Raw genomic sequence first — 19,684 nt, forward strand, 5'->3', positions numbered from 1 at the left:
CACAATTATTCGAATCAACTTACATATTTATACAAATCATTTAAAAACATATTAAAAAAAACCGTAAGTGAATTAACAATTTGTCTGAAAATACAAGAAACTAAATTAAAATACATATATATTTAAAATACTATGTTTAAGACATTAAATTTACTATTTTGAGCTTAGAACATATTGGCAGTCCACATACGATTTGCGATATCGCACCTTGTGTGGCCTCAGCATCGTTGTGCGTGTGAGAAATCAACGAACAGTTATAATTTAAGCGTAACAGTCTTTATTAAACGAGACGTTCAAAAAATGTTTCATCTCTTTCTTGCGTTGCACAATTTCATACATTAGAGGGAAACAAAAGATGCTCGAAGTTTTACTAAAACAGAATTAGCTTCCAATGTTATATTTTTTTATAAATTCGAATAAATGAATTTAATTATAACAACAATTACAAAAAAAAAAAAACAATTTCGTTATACTTTTTAAAATTATGGATTACAAATATAATAACTTCGATTATAAATTATATTTATAATCTGTGGGTGAGATTTTGACATTTCAAATGACAGAAATATTATTGTGCCTTTCACAAACCAAGTATTTGTATACAAAAGTTCGTGTGACTGATATAACCGTTGAGGAGTTGCTTCGTCTGTTGCCAAACCTGGAAGAATCTGGTTATGCTTACCCTAAAAATGTATTGTCATCAAGACTGAACCAACATGCGTGGGAAGCTCAACTGAAGAATTCGCCTGTATTGTAACAGTTTAGATTCTACCATCACTTAAGTGTAACTTGTAATGATACACTTTGTAACATTACATTAGTGAGAAAAGAAGCAAGCATTACAGTGTTCGAACGACTGACTTTGTTTGTTTGCAGGCAATATTAAAAATCAAATCGTATACTGTTAAACTGCACGCAAATTTTCGACAGACAGTGAGGCAGAACTTCGAACAAAATCAAATCTTGAATATTTACATTACAGGCGAGTGCTACCGGTGAGGGTAGACACAACATTACAACTGTGAGATGAGAAGTGAATCCAAATAAACGAAAACGTAAGCTTATAAAAAAAAAAGTTTGTACGTAAAACGGAATTTCATTAAACTGAATAATTATATCTATGGTCGTTATTATAAGTACTGTTGTGGGATATTTGAATTTATTAATAAATAGATTTCATTAATTACATTGTAAAAGTACATTTTTAATATAAAAAAAGCAAAAATTGCTCTATGGACAAATAAGCTTTTCTATACAATTGCTATTAATAAAAGACGGAGTTTTTTTTATACAGGTTGTTTAAATACGAAGTCTATTAAATCATTATAATGAAAAAAGTACTTGAAAGATAATTTTTAATGGAAGACGATATTTAATTTCAAATAATTATTTAATCAATGAAACGATCAGTTTCAAGTAGTGCGCAGATATGTTCTGTGTTGAGTAATGTCATAATACTTAACTATCAACGAGTTCATAATTAATTCACTGGTAGGGAAGTCACCATTTATGTGACTATGGTATGTTAGCTTTGCATTTAATTCGAAACTGTAACACGACGATTCAAAAGTGCTTTTATGATCCTACATGAATAGAGAATATTTTGATTTTGATTTAATACTCAAAAAATATGTCATATAAATTATATTATATTGACATATGTAAATTTTTCTGATCGACATAACTTTGCAATGACGAACATATTATTTTCTTAATTTAATGATTTTTAAAATTGTAAAAATATAAAAAAAAAACACGTATAATACAAAAGTTTCTAAAGATTCGAGCGGTATCAGAAAATTTTAAGACTTTTTATTGCTTCAAAGTAAAATTTAAATAGAAACACTGAAAATAATTGACGCTTGTGCAATGTTACAAATATCGATTACAAAATGATTATTAAAGTTATTTTTACGAACGGAGGTCGTTTTGGTTGGGGTCTCTTTAAGGTAAATTTTAACAAACAACATTTACACTAATATTAAAAATGCGAAAGTAACTCTGTCTGTCTGTTGCTCTATCAAGGGCAAACCACTGTACCGAATCTGATCAAGTTTAGTATGATGGAAGCTTGAACTCCAAGGACATTGCTACTTTTTTGTACCTAACATCTGACCACCAGTGGCGTAGCTATCGTAGGGCCAGGTAGAGCAGTGCACTAGGGTCCCGGAGCTCAGGGGGCCCCCTAACCTTAGCTTTGAAAAGAGTGGGTCAGCCAACTCGCCAGCACCTGAAGCTAGTAAACCTCGGTCCTGCTCACAAGATTTTTTTTCCTATGTATAATTTTGAAGGGCAATATAAAGAGGGGGTGAGGGCCCGATTCTTTTCCTATGCACCGGGGCCCTTGCCCACCTAGCTACACCACTGCTGACGACCTGACGAATACTGTATATATCATAGTACTAAACTAGCCATGAGATGTATATATTGACCATCGGCTAAGTTTAAGAGCTAAATCTTAACAAAACATAGAGTTAGGAAATGTTTTAGAAAAGGCACTACATTTTCGCATAACTTAAAGTGACAAAATATATCACAAATGTTACGTGTATCAATATAATATGATTTATAATTTATATTAATTAATATACTAGCACTTAACCGGTCGCTTATCTGGCAATTAAATGAAAAAAGGGGGGCAGAATCGACGTTACTCCAAAAAATGTTTAGTCTATAATTACGTACGGACGATTCTGCGTCGATTTTTCATTATATGTGGATATAGATGATCTCTAGAAGACTATTCAAAATATCAATATCAAGAGACAGACGTGGACACGAAGACGACTTAAATGAAATCACAGTGACAATTATATTCGCTTCTATACTAACGTTATTAAAATTGAAGCGATTCCTTAAACGCGCCATACTTAAGACATTTTAATCCGATTCAACATTCATTTTACGTTAGACAGTTTATTGATTGAAAAGTCATAGAATACTGGGTGTTATGCACCTGTGTAGATAGGCATCCATTAAAACTGAGAAGGTGAGAAGGCACAACGGAATTCATTGAATTAATATACTATCGAGGCCTACGGACGATTCGGCGTCAATTGTCTAATACCGATAAGTTAAGTAGTTTTCACGTGAGTGACAGAGAAAGAAAAAAAAAACATTACATATATATATTTATATAAAGAAGGTAATAATTGGAGTTGTTATATGTTTGATGAGTACTCTCGTTTCATAAGAACCCCACTATTAAAAAAAAAAAAGAGAAATTGTTATTTGGGGGGGGGGGTTGTGTATTGGTATATCCCCAACTTTAACTTCAAAGTGTCATTCCTTTCGAAACACCGGTAATTATTTTAATTAGCGTGTACTTAACTATATTTCAAACACATGTAATAAAACTTCGTATAAAAACGCCCTCAGATAATTATTTTTACATGAAATAGGCCGATTTATGTTCGTTCATATATAATATCTTATAAACTATATATTATAGTACTAGTATCACTGTTAAAGCTATCACGCGTTACTCAGCAACTCACTGAAACAAAAACAAAAAAACATTTATTAACAAGAAAATACTTTAAATCGGATATGATCGTAAGCGAAAGGTTCTCTCCTTTTCTGACATAAGTGATTTGACATTTGAAAGACGGAGACGAAGCATAAAAATAAATTACCAATGACATCTTTTCTATCTTGGGAATATATATTAAACTTTGATATATTGGACTTAAGTCCTTGGACTCTTTAATAATCTGCAATTTAGAGGAGAAGCGGGGTGGGGGGTGCAGCTACGGACCCAATATATCCTAGAGAGATACGTACTGAGAATATTTAAAGCCAGATGATTTAAAAGCTATCTAAACACATCAATATTGATAACAAGATGTGTGGTGACCACTATCGAGGGGCTGCGAGCGATGCAAACTGGCCGTCTCGATTCCAATATTATATCCAGTTTGTGACGCGCAAAAGTGGGCGGAGCCAACGGACCGCGTAGCACCAGCCGACGCACGGCCGCCACAGCAGACCGCTAGTGCTTCCCCGCGTCGACCCCGTGTCCACTTAATACGATTTTATTTCGCCTTATAGTATTTCTTTAAACTTTCTTACGCTTTCAATATCTTCTCTATATTTCTCGTGTACCAGCTTACTGTTCTTATTTCTTATTCGCGACTCTATTTTTCAATTAATATTGTTAAACTTGAAGAATATATAATAATTATATAGTTTGTAACTCACTTCGTTAACTCCCGAGTCGTCAGCGGACCCGTCAGCGCGGATCTCGACCGAGATCTATTCAACTGTGCTCTTCGTTCAGCTGAAAATAAAATTTACATCATTTTATAACAACAGTCTTTTAGTCAGTTTAGTTTCGATATTTAAATTAATCACAGTTTAAAGGCCTGGTTTCGATTACCAATGATTAAAATATATTAAAAAAAAAACCACAAAAATTGTTATTATTCTGTATTATCTGTGAGACTGTTGCAAATTTAGTCAAAATAATTGAATAAACTTAGAAAATAATTAACTATTTGATTATTATTTAGAAACGTTACGAACGAGACAACATCAAAAAAACTACAGTTATATCTAAAGCTTACCTGCCTTAAGTTAGAGAGAGACAGAGTGTAGGAGAGAAAGAAAAAGAAGAGTTATATTTATTATCAACAGTATAAATAGTCACTCAATCAATTATTTACTGGTAATCCATTTTTCAAGGACAAGGCTGTTTATGGCAGAGGATAAGTGAGGTAGCCTTATAGAAATAGGGGGGAAAATGTATCACCGGTGGACTGAGGACACGTCTACTCTGAAGGGGAAAGTTCGGTCGTTATTGGCTGTTGATGTTATGCTTAACCGCCGACCAGGATATGATTCTCGACAGGTTCTTCAGTTTAGAAACACGATCAACACGATCCACGGCTCATGTCCAATAACATAGAGCTTAATTATGTCTTAAATTCATCTTGCAAACGGTAAAGAAACAACAATATGGGTATGTTTTGTTGGAACCCGCATGAGTCAGTAGATATTCTACCACATAAACGACTACTAATCAAAGCGGAGAATCATATAATAAGCTTTTTTATATTATACGTAGAGGGACGGGCAGATGGGTCACCTGATGGTCATAACTATTCTTTAAGTCACCAATGCTCCACCGACCTTGGGATCTAAGATATTACTTCCCTTGTGCCTTTAGTTACACTGGTTCTTTCATCCAAAACGGAACAAAACAATGCTAAGTATTGTTTTTTGGGGGAATTTCTGATGAGTGGAACCTACCCAGACGGGTTTGAACAAGGCCCTACCACCCAGTGCTCCGAACGTTCTCGTTAAAAGATCCACATTCAGAAAAAGACTTCTACTGGGCAAATTTGGATCATTTACAGACTACCACAAATATCCCCTGAAATTAAGACAGAAATCGTGAAAGGAACTTATCCTGGGGAGAGATCTAAGATACACATGCTCGATTACTGAGAAGATATTTGACCTTTCTTTGATCTATAAAAGGACATATCAGCTCACATATCTGGCTTTCCTCAAAACTGAGAACGGAAGAAAAGATCACGATGCTGCTTGGACTTTGGTCAATTCTAGACCGATAATAGCGAAAATTGTTTCAAATATACAAAAATCACATTTCGTATTAACATGTTAGTACCATCGAAAGCTACAATAATAATAATAATAATAATATCAACTTGTCTATAGTTCTCTAATTTTGGTGAGGACGTTCGCCTGACGCGGTTCCGGCCATAGCGGATGGGTGTCGCCACTGGATTATTAAATTTAACTATTAATAAATGCTAAATCAATAATCAGTTTTAGTCATATTTGACAAAAAAACGTATCACAAATATGACCATTTGACACAAAAATGTTTCATAAACTATTCATGTGTCAAACATCGTTTTATAAGAGATTATTTAACAGAACACACTCAACTCGTAGTGTTTTTTACATTGCAAATGTTCAAGTGTGTAATATAAATTCATATTGTATCCGTTTTCTAACGAAGCACCAAGTATTTTGTTCGTGAACTGATATTGTATGAAATGAAAAGTTAGTTTGTTGCATCGGTCAATTTTCAAAGGTGTGAGAAGCAAACTATTTACAGAACCAGTACGTTTGTATAAATATGCCTTAATTTACAAAACTTTATTGTAAAATAAATTAAGATATCTCTAAACATCCAGCAAACTAAAACTGAGTACGTCATAGCTTATTGTGCACTAATAACAGTTCTTGATAAATATATATATTTTTATAATAGAAGACTATTCCACCAAACCGACTTAAATCAACTTTAATTTTACTTTTAAAGTTCCGATAACAGTTTCGTCAACATTCAAAATGCAATTTTTTCGCAAATCCACAATGAACATCATAGATTATTCTAGTTCACGACCAATAATGTCTTATCAATTTAATGTCAAATTTTGTTTACTTTGCTTTTGTCCTCTTGTGGTTGAAATTGACCATATCTCATACATAGAATCATGTACGTTGTGGTAGCAGGTGCATTGTAAACAATATTGCTATGTTAAACTATAAAACGGTGCGAAACGTGTCCCATACCTGCTATACGGTGCAAAATTACTTGCACCAATCCTTTTTCATCCTCACAATCCTCTAAATGATGTGCGTGCAAAAATGATCCTTATAACTACATGTTACAAGATATATTTAATATTGCCATTATTTTGTCAATAACTCGAAGTACCGTCAGCAAAAGTAACAGACTTATGTTTCGATTTAAGTTGGTAGTCAAACGTATTCACTACGGGCAGTATGACTGACATAATTCAATTGACTTTAATAAAATTGAACATATTTTTGTCATAAATTAAACGACCATATAAGTATGTCTTATAACAAAATAAAAAAGTAATCAAATCAAATCAAACATATATATTGAGACTACTGTCAATACGCTGTTACCGAACGTACGTGACGACACAATCTTCAAATCTTTATGTACTTAGGTACTTTATTTACTCTCATTTTTATTAAACATTATGACATCGATGATATGTAACTTAAAAAAAATTCGTCAATTTCTAACATTATGTATTCAAAATAATTTGGTAATTATTATCATAGATAATCAATAGCGTCAACAAAAAAAGTATTTGTAAAATCCACCCTTGTGATAAATACACGACACAGACACGTTTGGTCGATAGTAGTCAATAAATTTTATATTATTTGATAATAAACTCGGGAGTGATCTTACCTCCCGCCACTCTCGGATTTGCCTTTTTCCTAGGCCGCTCCCGACTGAACGCCGATCCGCTCTGGAGGGCTTCCATTAAACTGAAATGAAGAAACATATAATTAATATTAAGTGAAACGCTTGATCAATAAAAATAGTGGGAAGGAGGTCGCTATCGAATTCGGTCAACATATCAGTGACCCAATGACAGAGCTCGCTACGGTGACTAATCTCAGACTGCGGTCGCGCAAACCGCACCGAAGACAACCATAAGAGCACAAGAGCATAACGCGAAGGCAGCGGCCGTACCTGTCCATGACGCCGTCCTGCGCCTGCTCCATGTCCACGAACTGCTTGTACCGGTGCTGGCGGTCGCGGCGCTCGCGCTCGGCCGCCGCGCGCGCCGCCCGCGCCCGCCGCGCGCGCTCCTCGCTCTCGCGCGCCACCACGTTGTCCTGGTGCGCCGTCTGCGCCGGATGCGGGTTTATCGGTTATGTTATTCATATTCACGCGAGGGTTACTCTGCCCGTCCGGCCGTCCGGCCGTCGCTCTATCGCGGCTAAGCCGCCGGAGGAAGCTCGAGTTCCAAGTGAGACCTCAAACGCGAACGAAACCGCGGACGTTGACTAAAACGAAAAAATATATATATCCCAAATACCGCAAAGGAGTCCTTAAAAGTCTTGATATCTGAGAAAAATTCTTCTAAAGTGTATTTGTGAGGATCAAACACGTAGTACTCCGCCAGTTCACCGTACAGCGCCTCCATCTTCTTGAACATAGAGTGTAAGACGTCGCACTGCTCGCGGGCCTCTTTTGCGAAATTCTGTTTTCTCTTTAAGGAAATAACAATAATAAAAAAAGAACAATGTTAAAATCACGCGATCTTTAAAAAACTACACTTCCAACTCACATTGGTCAAAATTCAAATGTCACGTGATGAAAATCTTGCGTTTCAAACGTCGACGAAATTAAATCAAATAGTGTTGATTTATAAATCAAGATCTGCTTGAAATACACAATCAATAGCCAATCGCATAGAATTTGTGCATCTAAGTTTGTTTAACTTTACCCACCCTGCCATTGAAAAGCATTACTTTACGTAATACCCCTTGATGCCCAAATTGTACTGCAAAATAATATACTGCATATTACATCTCGGTAAACCCAGACAGGCCCGTACGAAGCCCTACAATTGGAAGGCCAATATGCCAATTGAAAAGGATACGCTCATAGTTTCATTGAAGAGGTCGTCCGGGGTCTGAGGCACCCGGCTATTGTTCAAATCCGTTTCGAGGGCTCGTATGTCGTTGTCCATCTTCTTCAGAGCCTTCTGGAGATTCTCCATCGAGACACGAGCTGCCCTGTGGGAGAATATATGTTTTAAATATCAAGATTGATTGTTCTCTGTTTATCCGAATGGGTTGTAAATTTAAACACGTTACACGCATGAACGTACAGTGAAAAACAAGGCGACGATCTCGAATATTAGCATTTTTTTTTTTTTGATGGGTCTGATTTACTAGTAACGACCCGTGAATCCCACTCATACTACTGAACAAAAGTATTTTATCCTCTTAAGCCGGCAGTCTCAATACAAATATCTCAATTTGACGTCGGTAAAAGGCATTGAATTTTCTGACAGAATTTTATATTAATAACTCAAGGTTCGAAAGGTTACAGTGACCCTCTAAACTCGTTATAATTCTGTTAGATATCCGTCCCATCTATTAATAATGATAATCACTTAACCTTGAGTTTAGCTTAAGTGACCATACACATAGAGACTAGACAATCAGCACGAATTATGCAATTTATTTGCCTTTCTAATGAACTCTTACCGATCTATGTGAGGCATTTCCTCGGCGAAGCTCAGCACATCAGGGAATTTACTTTCTATCGTATCAACTAAGTAATGTAGCAACGTCTGCTTGTTCTCCAGATCTTTCGTTGACGTTAACTGTAAATAGAAAAAAAATACATACACTCCCGCAAGTGGGACAAAGCGCGTAATATTTGGTGTCCTGTTCTCGCGTGTTATTATTAAGAACAGACTCTAATGTAAATGCCAATAAATGAATAATAATATAATTCGGTTATATTAATAGTTTATATAGAAGTGAAACAATTGACAGCTGTAAACGCTCTTATTTAAAACAAGCTGACCCGCGACTTTGCCCACGTGGAATTCAGTATATTCTGGACAATGAAGCTGTCCTGTTCATAATATTAGTATATATAGACACAAGATGCACGCAATTTACTAATATTGTCTGCCTGTCTGTTACACTTTCGCGGTCCAACCCACCAAACCAACGATCGGTGCGTTGGTTTGGTTGGTTGGATGAAATTTGGTAAGACGCAAGCTTGAATCCCAAAGAAAGAACATGGGCTACTTTTTATAAGCAAAACCTGACGACCGACGCTTAAACACGATATAATAATATAATACAATGAACATAATAATTACCTTAGTGAGAAAACTTATTTCAAAGCCGTAAGCGCCAGCGTTATTCGACCCAGTGTTCATATAGTTTCCTAACAACAGTAACAATTCTAGAATCTTCGCGAATTTACCGCTCGACTTCACTTCCTCACACGCCGCAGTGCCGGACACGATATCCTGCAAACACATAGGACAAACATCATCATTATTATTTGGGGGGGAGCGGGGTGTCTGTTATAAATATTTTCGGACGAAGCACTTCGTATAATTATGGTAGAACTTCAATTACAGGTAAGTTCGTTTAATAATTAATTTTACATTAGCAGCCTGTAAATTTCCCACTACTGGGCTAAGGCCTCCTCTCCCTTTGAGGAGAAGGTTTGGAGCATATTCCACCACGCTGCTCCATTGCGGATTGGTGGAATACACATGTGGCAGAATTTCGGTGAAATTAAACACATGCAGGTTTCCTCACGATGTTTTCTTTCACCGCCGAGCACGAGACGAATTATAAACACAAATTAAGCACATGAAAATTCAGTGATGCCTGCCTGGGTTTAAACCCGAAATCATCGGTTAAGTTGCAAGCGTTCTAACCACTGGGCGATCTCGGCTCTCATAATAATTAATAAATATATGTCAAACTGACACCGATATACTCACAGGTTTTAGCTCGGATATGATTTCGCTATAATGTTCTCTGAAGGCCAAACTCCTCAACCTCGGGACCAGCCTCTTGATGTCCGCCACCGTCGCCGAGAACAGCTCCGCCTCCGTTAGTTCCTCGCTTTTGCATTTCAAATCCGCGAGTTTCTTGAGCTGATCCGCTGGGGGCAGGTACTGGAAACAACATGCTTTTAAACATCGTCTCCGTACCACTAACTACATTAGATACTACCATGGTGGGTGGGTTTTGTGTAAGCCCATCTACCTTTAGCCTATTCAAATCGAAATAGGAATAAAGATAAACAAACTTTAGATTCATTGACGTTAGAGTTAAGGGACACCAAATAGAATTAGTCAATAGCGTGAAATATTTGGGTCTTTGGTTAGATCGAAATCTAAGGTGGGGTAAATATATTAATGAAGTCCGTGAAAAAGTGCTTAATTACATCAAAATTTTTAAAGTATTAGTTGGTACAGATTGGGGTGTACATCCAACACATTTAAGACATTTATACTTAGCACTTATTCGTAGTCGAATTGACTATGGGAGTTTTTTATATGATAATAGTTGCGCGAGTAATTTAAAGAAATTAGATCGAATTCAAAATATTTGTTTGCGTTTAATAGGGGGCTTTATAAAAAGCACGCCTATACACGTAATGGAATCCGAGTTATGTTTGTGTCCTTTATTTTTCCGAAGACATTTTCTGGCCGGTAAGTTCTGGTTAAAGTGTAAGTCATTTAAAAATAATGATATTATATATCTATTAGAGACCCTTTCTAACTTCATGAATAATTTTTATTGGCGACGTAAAAAGAAACCATTGTTATATATTATACATAATAATTTGAAAGTAAAAGAAATGTCTAGTAGTGATTCAAACGAAATGTTTTCTTTGGATATGTGGTTAAACAACTTTAATTTATCTAATATCGTAAAGCCTGTTATTGAAGGTATTAGCAAACCGAAACATTGTTTTGATTCCGATTATTTAAAAGCTCTTTGTTATCAGAAACTGAGTCAAGAGTATTCTGAATTTTATAAAATATACACAGATGGTTCCAAAGACATTAGCTGCAGTGGCGCTGCTTTTTTAGATTATAATACGGGAATCTATTCAAAATTTCAAATTAAAGCAAGAGTTTCGATTATGTTTGTTGAGCTTGTGGCAATCGCTGAAGCCTTGTCCTACATTGAATCGATTGATTTTCATAAATTTGTTATATTTACCGACTCGAAAAGTGCTCTTTTACATATCTTAAAATGTACAGCACCCCACAGAGGTCTTCCTATTGCTTTCACTATTTTAAAATGTTTATTAAAATTTAAATCTAATAATAAAACAATAATCTTGCAATGGATACCATCTCATGTCGGGTTAGTGGGAAATGAGGAAGTTGACCGACTAGCTAAAGAAGCTATATCCGATGGTATTGAATTTAAGTGTTTACCTAGTCCCACCGATCTTTTAGGGGATATTAAACGAATATGTCGTGAGAAGTGGTCTGAATATTTTAATGAAAGATCGCTTACCAAAGGAATCTGGTATAAAACTATACAACCTAGACTTTTTGGATCTCTCTGGTTCCTAAATTCCAAATTAAAGCGCAAAGATATTACAACTGCCTTAAGACTGCGCTCTGGTCACATTCCACTGAATAGTTTCGGATATATGATGAGAAAAGTGAATTCTCCTAATTGTACTGTGTGCGGTGTGGTAGAGGATGTCTATCATATTTTAGAAGAATGTGTTCGTGTTAGGGCGCTAAAGGGAGCTGTTATCGCTAGTCGTGGTTATAATATTGGTGTTTATAATAGCTTTTTAGCTTCTCCATTGTCTAACGAAGCTAAATCTGTATATAAATGTGTAAATTTAGCTCTCAAAAATAGAAATTAGAAAGCCTTATCTATAACTGTATTGTACTAATATGTGATGTGAGAAATGTATTTAACTGTATATAATGACGAGGGTGACATATTCACTAGTGAAAAAACCCTCTATAATAAATAAAGATTAAAAAAAAAAAAAAAAAAAACTTTAGATTCGTATTTCATGCGATTCGCTAATAACTCAGCTATACTGTGCACTACGAAGAGTTTATGATTAATATATCTTTATTTATAATACAATACTATTACACTTAACTATTTATATCCACTTTAACACTACTTCCAAAATTCCGATAACAGTTTCGTCGGAGTTCAAAACGGCATTTTTTGCAAATCCATAATGAATATCATAGATTCATAGATCAAACTAAATTTGGTGTCGAGTATTGTTTATTTCGCTGGGCTGGTTGTTAGCTGCATATTAGCCACCTATGTAACACTCACTCATCAATTATTCCAAGCAGCAGTACTTATTAATGTTGTTTTCTGGTTTAAAGGCCGAGTATAAAAGTGTAACTACAGGCACAAGGGACATATCATTTTAGCTCCCAAGCTCGCTGACGCAATGGCGAGGTGTGGAATGTTTAATATTTCTGATGGCAATAATGTTACTCCTCCTGCCATCGGAACGGACTACACGAATCCCACCTGTATGAGCAGGTCGAGCACGTCAGCGGTGAGCACGGTGGTGTCGCAGCGCAGCACGCACGTCCTTATGTGCTCATACGACATGTGCTTTAGGGAACCCCCGAGTAGAATAGACAGATTCTGCGCCGCTTTGCTGTCTAGAACCTTTAGATCTTTTACTTTTTTCAATGTGTGGACTCTGGAAATGAAGAAAAAAATATCCGAATTTATTAAATAATAATTGCTTCGATGTGAATAATTATTGCCATTCTGTGAGAATTCACTAGAAACTCACCGCAGATCACGATCGTGATATGCATATCGACTTTAGTAAGTCTTTAAAGTGTACTTTAAAATTGGATTTATTATATATATAATAATTATTATTATTGGACATCATCACATACATTAGTCTGATACCAATGTAAGTAGCTAAAGCACTTGTTTTATGGAAAATCAGAAATAACGACGGTACTACAAACACCCAGACCCAAGACAACATAGAAAACTAATGAACTTTTTTATTACATCGACTCGGCCGGGAATCAAACCCGAGAAATCGGAGCGGCGTAACCATGAAAACCGGTGTACGCATTACTCGATCACGGAGTTCGTCGTGAATTGTTATTTTTTTATTATCTATTCTAATATTATAAAGAATTAAAATTTGTTAATATGTTTTGTGATATCCCCGGAACGAATGCACCAATTATAAATACAGTCCTTGGTAGAAAATAACATTATTCCAGATTGCTATAAGGTATAAATTATATTTTCTTTATTAAACGATTGCACCCGTGCGAAGCCGGGGCGGGTCGCTAGTCATTTATGTTAATAGGACTCACTTGTCGACAGAATCCTCATTCTTCTTAGCGACTGGTTTACTAGAGAACTTCAGCGCCAAACCGCTGAGAATATCCGGCGACGCGAGCTTATCTTCGTGTACCTTGAACCAATTTATTTATATAATATTATAAATTATAACTATAATAAGGAAGGGGACACAGAAAATAATAATAAGTTTAGTTTAGTTTTGTTAAATAGTTTTCGATAAATTATTTTATTTCATTGTTTTGTAATTATTAGTTTTAGTTTTTTCTTTTTTATTTTTTTTCTTTTTTTTTTTATTTCTTAAGTTTTGTTTTAGAGTTCAATACTTTATAAGTGCATGTTGTGTTCTCCTACAATTGGAGGTACATTTAATATTTTATTGTCTAAACTTGTATTTTTTGTATTACATATGTACCTGTGTTGGAGTTCCATATTAAATAAATAAATAAATAAATAAATACGCATTGTACTGGTTGATATATTCGTAAACTTTTCTAATATATCGAGCATCATTGAATCCATGTGTGTACATTAATAATGTTGTATTAATAAATAATTTATCTATTGCTCGGTGAAGGAACACATCGTGAGATAACCTGCATGTGGTGAATGAGTACCACAAATATCTTCCTACCAGCATTCGAGCAGCGTGGTAGAGTAAACTCTGAAACTTCTCAAAAGGCAGAGAAAAAAATTGTCCAGCAGTGAATGCATTAACCAGCTGTTACTTAAAGTCGTACCACTAGCGATGGCTAGTCTCCTCGAATATATTTTAGTACACAAGTGTGTGTTCAAACACAGGTGCACTTGCCCCACACACTCAAAATCATTAATTACGCAATAATTTTGACGGTAAATCCGACATTAACGGAGTCAGCTACAGGACCAAAGAATTCACGTGCTTTCCAAGGCACGAAATACTCCGGGATACTAATGAGATTTTTTCGACAAAAAACCTAATAAATTTTAATTAGTCGTCACTTTGCATTTTTCCTGTGTGAACAGGTGAGACAGGTTACAAAGAATTCCCATCCAAATAAAACCGCTGCGAATACCAGCCCCAAATCAGAACCGACCATCGTGTTCTCGAGGGGGTTAGAATAATCAATTGATATACATACGTTAACCCAGAAAGCTTTTTCGGACATCTTCTGTGGGACGATCGTCTTCCAATTGGCGCGTTTCAGAGGCCCTTCAACCTCGTACTTCTTTTTAGGCTTCAGTCCATGAGGTAAGATATCTGGTTGAGGCTGGGGAAGAACCAGAAACGTTCATTATTCAAACTTAAATATATTGATGACCTATAACTGTTGTTAACGGGGTGATTAGTTTATTTTATTAACTTAGCTAGGTGGACTGACAAATAGGCCGCCTGACGGCAAGTGGTCATCACAGGCCACAGACATTGGCACCGCTAGAAATTTTAGACATTCCTTACATCTCCAATGCGACACCATCTTTGGAACTTAGATGTTATGTCCCTTGTGCCTGTAGTTATACTGGCTCACTCAACATTCAAACTGGAACTCAAAAATATTAAGTAATGCTGTTTAGCGGTAGATACCTTTACCACCAAGACATTAAGCCTTATCTGTTAATGTCTTTTTTTAAATTAATTATATGGTAAATAAAAAAGCTAAACATGCGTTATCCAAATATCGAATCGTAAGTAGTATTAATGGTTTACCATTCTTGGCATCATGGGCCCCATGCCAGGCGGCGGTGGTGGCCGAGGACCCCCCATCATCGGTGGCGGTGGAGGCGCTCCACCGGGCATCGGGGGCGGCGGCGGAGCACCCGCGGCGCCCGGGAACGGGGGAGGCGGCGGGGGAGGTGGACCCATACCTGGAAAACCAATAGTAATAGATCAGATCTGATGTACTGCTGATAATAAATGGTTACATTCCATTGACAATGCTAGTAACCGTCGGATATAATATTTAAAGCTAAATAAATGTACTATATATCTTAAATGTAATTGATGTAATCTGAATGATAACCAGTGGTAGTTTTTTTTTTTTTTGTTGAACACAGGTGACCAGACTGGCAAATGGGCCACGTCATCATAAATGATCTCGCAGACTTTGGAACTGTGAGAAATATTCACCATCCCCTACATAACCAACCCTGGTTTCAAACGCGTCTACATTGTCGTTGATCTACAAACATTGATAATCTGTATCCACAAAAAACACGAACCGAATTTGTGTTAGAGTAATGGAATTAGCTCCAAAACCATCAGGGAGTCACTTAAAACACGAATCATTGATAGACCCAAAACAAATATCTTCGTGCGGTTAGTATCGACTCCTAATTGAGTATTTTCCTTAGTAGCCGGATAAGGAACTGTTGCATCAGAGATACAGTCAGCCCTAGTATTAAATTGTGGAGAGCCATGAATAATATTATTCATAAACGAATATTCATTGCAGCGTTCCTACTTAAAAATTTATTTAGTCAGTGTAATTACACCATGCAAACATCTTAGTTTTTAACTTAGTCAATGTTTTAACGGTGCAAGGACAGATAAATATTTTTACAGTGTCAATATTATATAGTATACAGTGGTGACCATAAGATACGCCTTATTATTTAAAATGAAATCCTGTGAATCATTACGTTAAGAAGTATTAAGTTATTCGGTTACCTGAGCCTGGCATGGGCGGCGGCGGCGGCGGCGGGGCGGGCCCTGCAGGGCGTATATATTCATTATTATATACCACAGAATATAAACAAGCAAGCTTTAATATATATTTTTTATTTTATTATAAACTGAGAAGACAAAGATCAAGTTTCATGTGATTTTCAATTCATATCAAGATCGGTGATGTTCAAAAATATTTTGACGAAACCTGCGTGTGCTGGATCGAATTCTAGATTAACGTGTATCCACCACCAGTAAAACAGCTGGTACTAGTCGTGAGCTCAAATAGGCAGTTGTAGAGGTGAGTACCGAGTTCGCTGTTGTACACTTTCAGCAAAATTAATTAAGTACCGTTTTACTAATTATATTTATAGGTACTGACACAAAATATTAAATAGTGGTATTTGAAATTTTACTTTTAATACAGTTATACTGAAAAGCTCTCAATAGAGCAAATTCGCCGTGTCCTACGGGAACATAACTTTACAGGACAGCGGTTCTAAAGCTTGTAACTTTTGCACTTATCAATAGAAATTTATATATTGGTATTTGGAAATTATAAACCTTAATTCCTTAGAGAAGAAATTGCAGAGACAATTTTCAATATTTTTTATACTTTAGAAACACGACACGTGTTAGACGTTAATGTCTTATTTAATATAAATTTACAACTAGCTACACAATATACGTACGCTAATAATCCAATGTAATAATATTTTTGCAACTTATCGCTAACAAAAGCTAAAACTAAATAACAAACTAAAAATAAATAGACCCTTAAATCGCACGCAAGCGTACAATAGTCGAATGACAAGTCACAGTCCAATAGACGACAAGCATCGCCTGACGGACCAATCGCGTGTAACCTCGACGCCTCCCCCTCCATTCCTCCAAAGAGACCACAAGTGTCCTACAGCGCAGGTCAATATTGTACTCACGGCTCATGCCTTTATCGCAAACTTTCAAACACATTATAGTTTTCCTTTATATGAAATATCACAGGCAGTAAAAAATTTACCGTCAAAAGAAACGAAAATATTTTGTTTATTATATAAATAGTATTGCATATAAGTAAATATTCATAGTGTACATGCTAAAAGTGTATGTGTTTATGAAATTAAAATATATAATGATCACTGATCTTACCTCCCGGCATAGGAGGGGGCGGTGGCGGGGGCGGTCCTCCGGGGCTGCTAATCGCCTAAAATGAAAAGATAAAACAAATTTTATAATCACTGTATTAGTATTTCATAGCAATATATAATATATTGCTATGAAATACTGTATCATATAACATTAACTATTATATACCTGACTATGATGATACTGAGTAAAAACTAAAGATCTCATTTTAAACTCTAACGTTGCACAACTCTTATAAACTTTCTAATAATTAAACAATGTGTAAACTGTTTTTGTGAGCGCAGGGCTACGTGGCGGCGACCTTGGCGATGGCGGCGATGTTCCCGTGGGCGGGCGCGGCGGGCGCGAGGCGCAGGCGCTCCTCCAGCGACGCGGCGCGCGCCTCGGCCTCCTGCCGCGCCGCGATGGCGGCTTCCAGCTTGCCCTTCAGCTCCTCCACTCGGCGCTCCTCCTCCGCGCGGGACTTCTCTGTCACATTAGCGTGGAGCATGTAGCATTGCGACTGTTTGCACATCGAGACGGGACTATGATGAAAATACTTTATTATAATGAAACTATAGAAACGAACCGATCAGTCCGTCGATGAGGGGTTGGACGTCTATATTGAACCGTTGCGTATGCCTAAAGTCTGGGTCGTAGCCGTTCTTGTGCAGCACGATTTGTGTTATACATTCCTCTATAAGTTTGTAATATGCTGGCCTGAAAAAAAAAACATACTGTATAACACTTTCTAACTTATATAAATCATATTAATCAATAAATAACGGCAGTGATAATTTTTATAGTCACTTCCAACAGCAGGAGTACTGATAAATAAACAACTTTGACCTTGAATTGGCACGTCACCATTGGTCGAGATTTAAATAACCTATAGCATTCGTTATAGATTCATGAATCAATGGTGTTTTTTTTATCAATTTGGATCATTGGAATTAACATTAAAGTGTATATAAATAATTAAATGGAATAGTGTTGTATTAAAAAAAAAAATAAGGATTTCTCAAAGAAAAACCTGTTTATTGTGCATAATAGAGCAGAACTATTGGAAAAATCGCATGAAATTTAACAATCTAAGGTTTGCATATCCTTACTCCTCGTGCCATTGAAATAGACAATATGCGTAAAAACAACTATATCATATAATTCCACGAACCTTATCAATTCGTCGTCCCTTATAAATAACAAGTGTTGTAGTATCGACAGTAGATAGGGTTCCGCTGGCGTCTCTACCACCAAATTCTTAACCAGCTCGAAACATTCGTTCACGTCATGGAAGTCCACTCTGAAACCAATAATAAAATCATTTACAAAAAAATAAAAAAGATTATTAATATATCTCAAAAGCTTTCTTTACTGTGCGTCGAGATTTCACACACCGGTTTGCCCAAGTTTGATTAAAGATTAATTAAAATGAAAAAACTTCGAAATTCCTATCCAAGATTTGACCAATGCAAGATACTTAAAGTTTCTGTAAATAAATTCACAATCCCTTGGTAAGCATATTATTTATGTACTAGACTAGAGTATCGATAACTCAGGGATCTATACAGTATAGATCCCGAGTTATCTATACTCTAATCTAGGAAAGTATAGATTACACTTTTCGCAGTGTAATTCCCATCGAAATTCCACATACAAGAATTTTCGTAGCACTCGCTCGCTCATCGTAACAAGCGCAATGATTGGTCCCGTGTCTCAACCATCTCTGCTCGCATTGGTTAATTTTGATATAATAGAGAGTATACCATGCTTTTAATTGGTTTTTATAACATTTTACTTAGACGAACTTTAATATGCAAGCTATGGTTTTCTGTAATTGCAGGAGCGTACATTTTAATTATGCTTTAAAGCCTTAGTGTGTATCTTTTGTTGAAGCCTTCATAAAATAAATGATTAAATTGCCTTTAAATTTAGGAACTTATGGTTTCGGTATTAGGTTTTAAATCCAGTATATCTTCATTTCAACAAGAGGCTGTTTTAACACTAGCTTATGTATACAGGGTTCGAGTACACCGTACCCCTCGACGTACCTGACGTCATCGAACTTGGCCAGGAACTCCTCCTGGTCGGCCGCGGCGTGCGTGTCGAACACGTTCATCTGTATGAGCCGCCCGCCCCCCTCCTCGGCGCCCGCGCGGAGCTCGTCTGCAAACACGCACTGACACATTACCTGTCGTCGAACGTTTGTGGTGACCTTGGCAAAGTTTCTGGTGGGTTCCGTACCACCATAAGAGATGGAATGATATATGATGC

At 36.4% G+C, this 19,684-nt stretch overlaps 1 protein-coding gene across 5 annotated transcripts in view; it reads right to left on the reverse strand.

Annotated features, from left to right (window-relative positions):
- Positions 1-3,365: 3,365 nt before the first annotated feature.
- Positions 3,366-19,684, reverse strand: part of LOC113391586 (protein diaphanous) — a 49,399-nt gene continuing 33,080 nt past the window's right edge. For 4 of the 5 annotated variants that reach the window (XM_064219992.1, XM_026627598.2, XM_064219994.1 and 1 more), the window contains 19 exons: positions 19,462-19,576; positions 18,585-18,713; positions 18,000-18,130; positions 17,733-17,899; positions 17,435-17,489; positions 16,292-16,333; positions 15,332-15,489; positions 14,766-14,894; positions 13,659-13,759; positions 12,835-13,012; positions 10,293-10,469; positions 9,654-9,806; positions 9,025-9,143; positions 8,412-8,547; positions 7,845-8,009; positions 7,496-7,653; positions 7,208-7,287; positions 4,201-4,279; positions 3,366-3,496 (listed from right to left, as the gene is read on the reverse strand). In XM_064219992.1, the coding sequence (XP_064076062.1) occupies positions 3,475-3,496; positions 4,201-4,279; positions 7,208-7,287; positions 7,496-7,653; positions 7,845-8,009; positions 8,412-8,547; positions 9,025-9,143; positions 9,654-9,806; positions 10,293-10,469; positions 12,835-13,012; positions 13,659-13,759; positions 14,766-14,894; positions 15,332-15,489; positions 16,292-16,333; positions 17,435-17,489; positions 17,733-17,899; positions 18,000-18,130; positions 18,585-18,713; positions 19,462-19,576 (2,294 nt within the window). In that variant the 3' untranslated portion in view covers positions 3,366-3,474. The remainder of the gene's footprint in view (positions 3,497-4,200; positions 4,280-7,207; positions 7,288-7,495; positions 7,654-7,844; positions 8,010-8,411; positions 8,548-9,024; positions 9,144-9,653; positions 9,807-10,292; positions 10,470-12,834; positions 13,013-13,658; positions 13,760-14,765; positions 14,895-15,331; positions 15,490-16,291; positions 16,334-17,434; positions 17,490-17,732; positions 17,900-17,999; positions 18,131-18,584; positions 18,714-19,461; positions 19,577-19,684) is intronic. The other variant, XM_026627599.2, reaches the window with a different exon arrangement.

Source organism: Vanessa tameamea, chromosome 30 (genome assembly GCF_037043105.1).
Source record: "Vanessa tameamea isolate UH-Manoa-2023 chromosome 30, ilVanTame1 primary haplotype, whole genome shotgun sequence".
NCBI lineage: Eukaryota > Metazoa > Arthropoda > Insecta > Lepidoptera > Nymphalidae > Vanessa > Vanessa tameamea.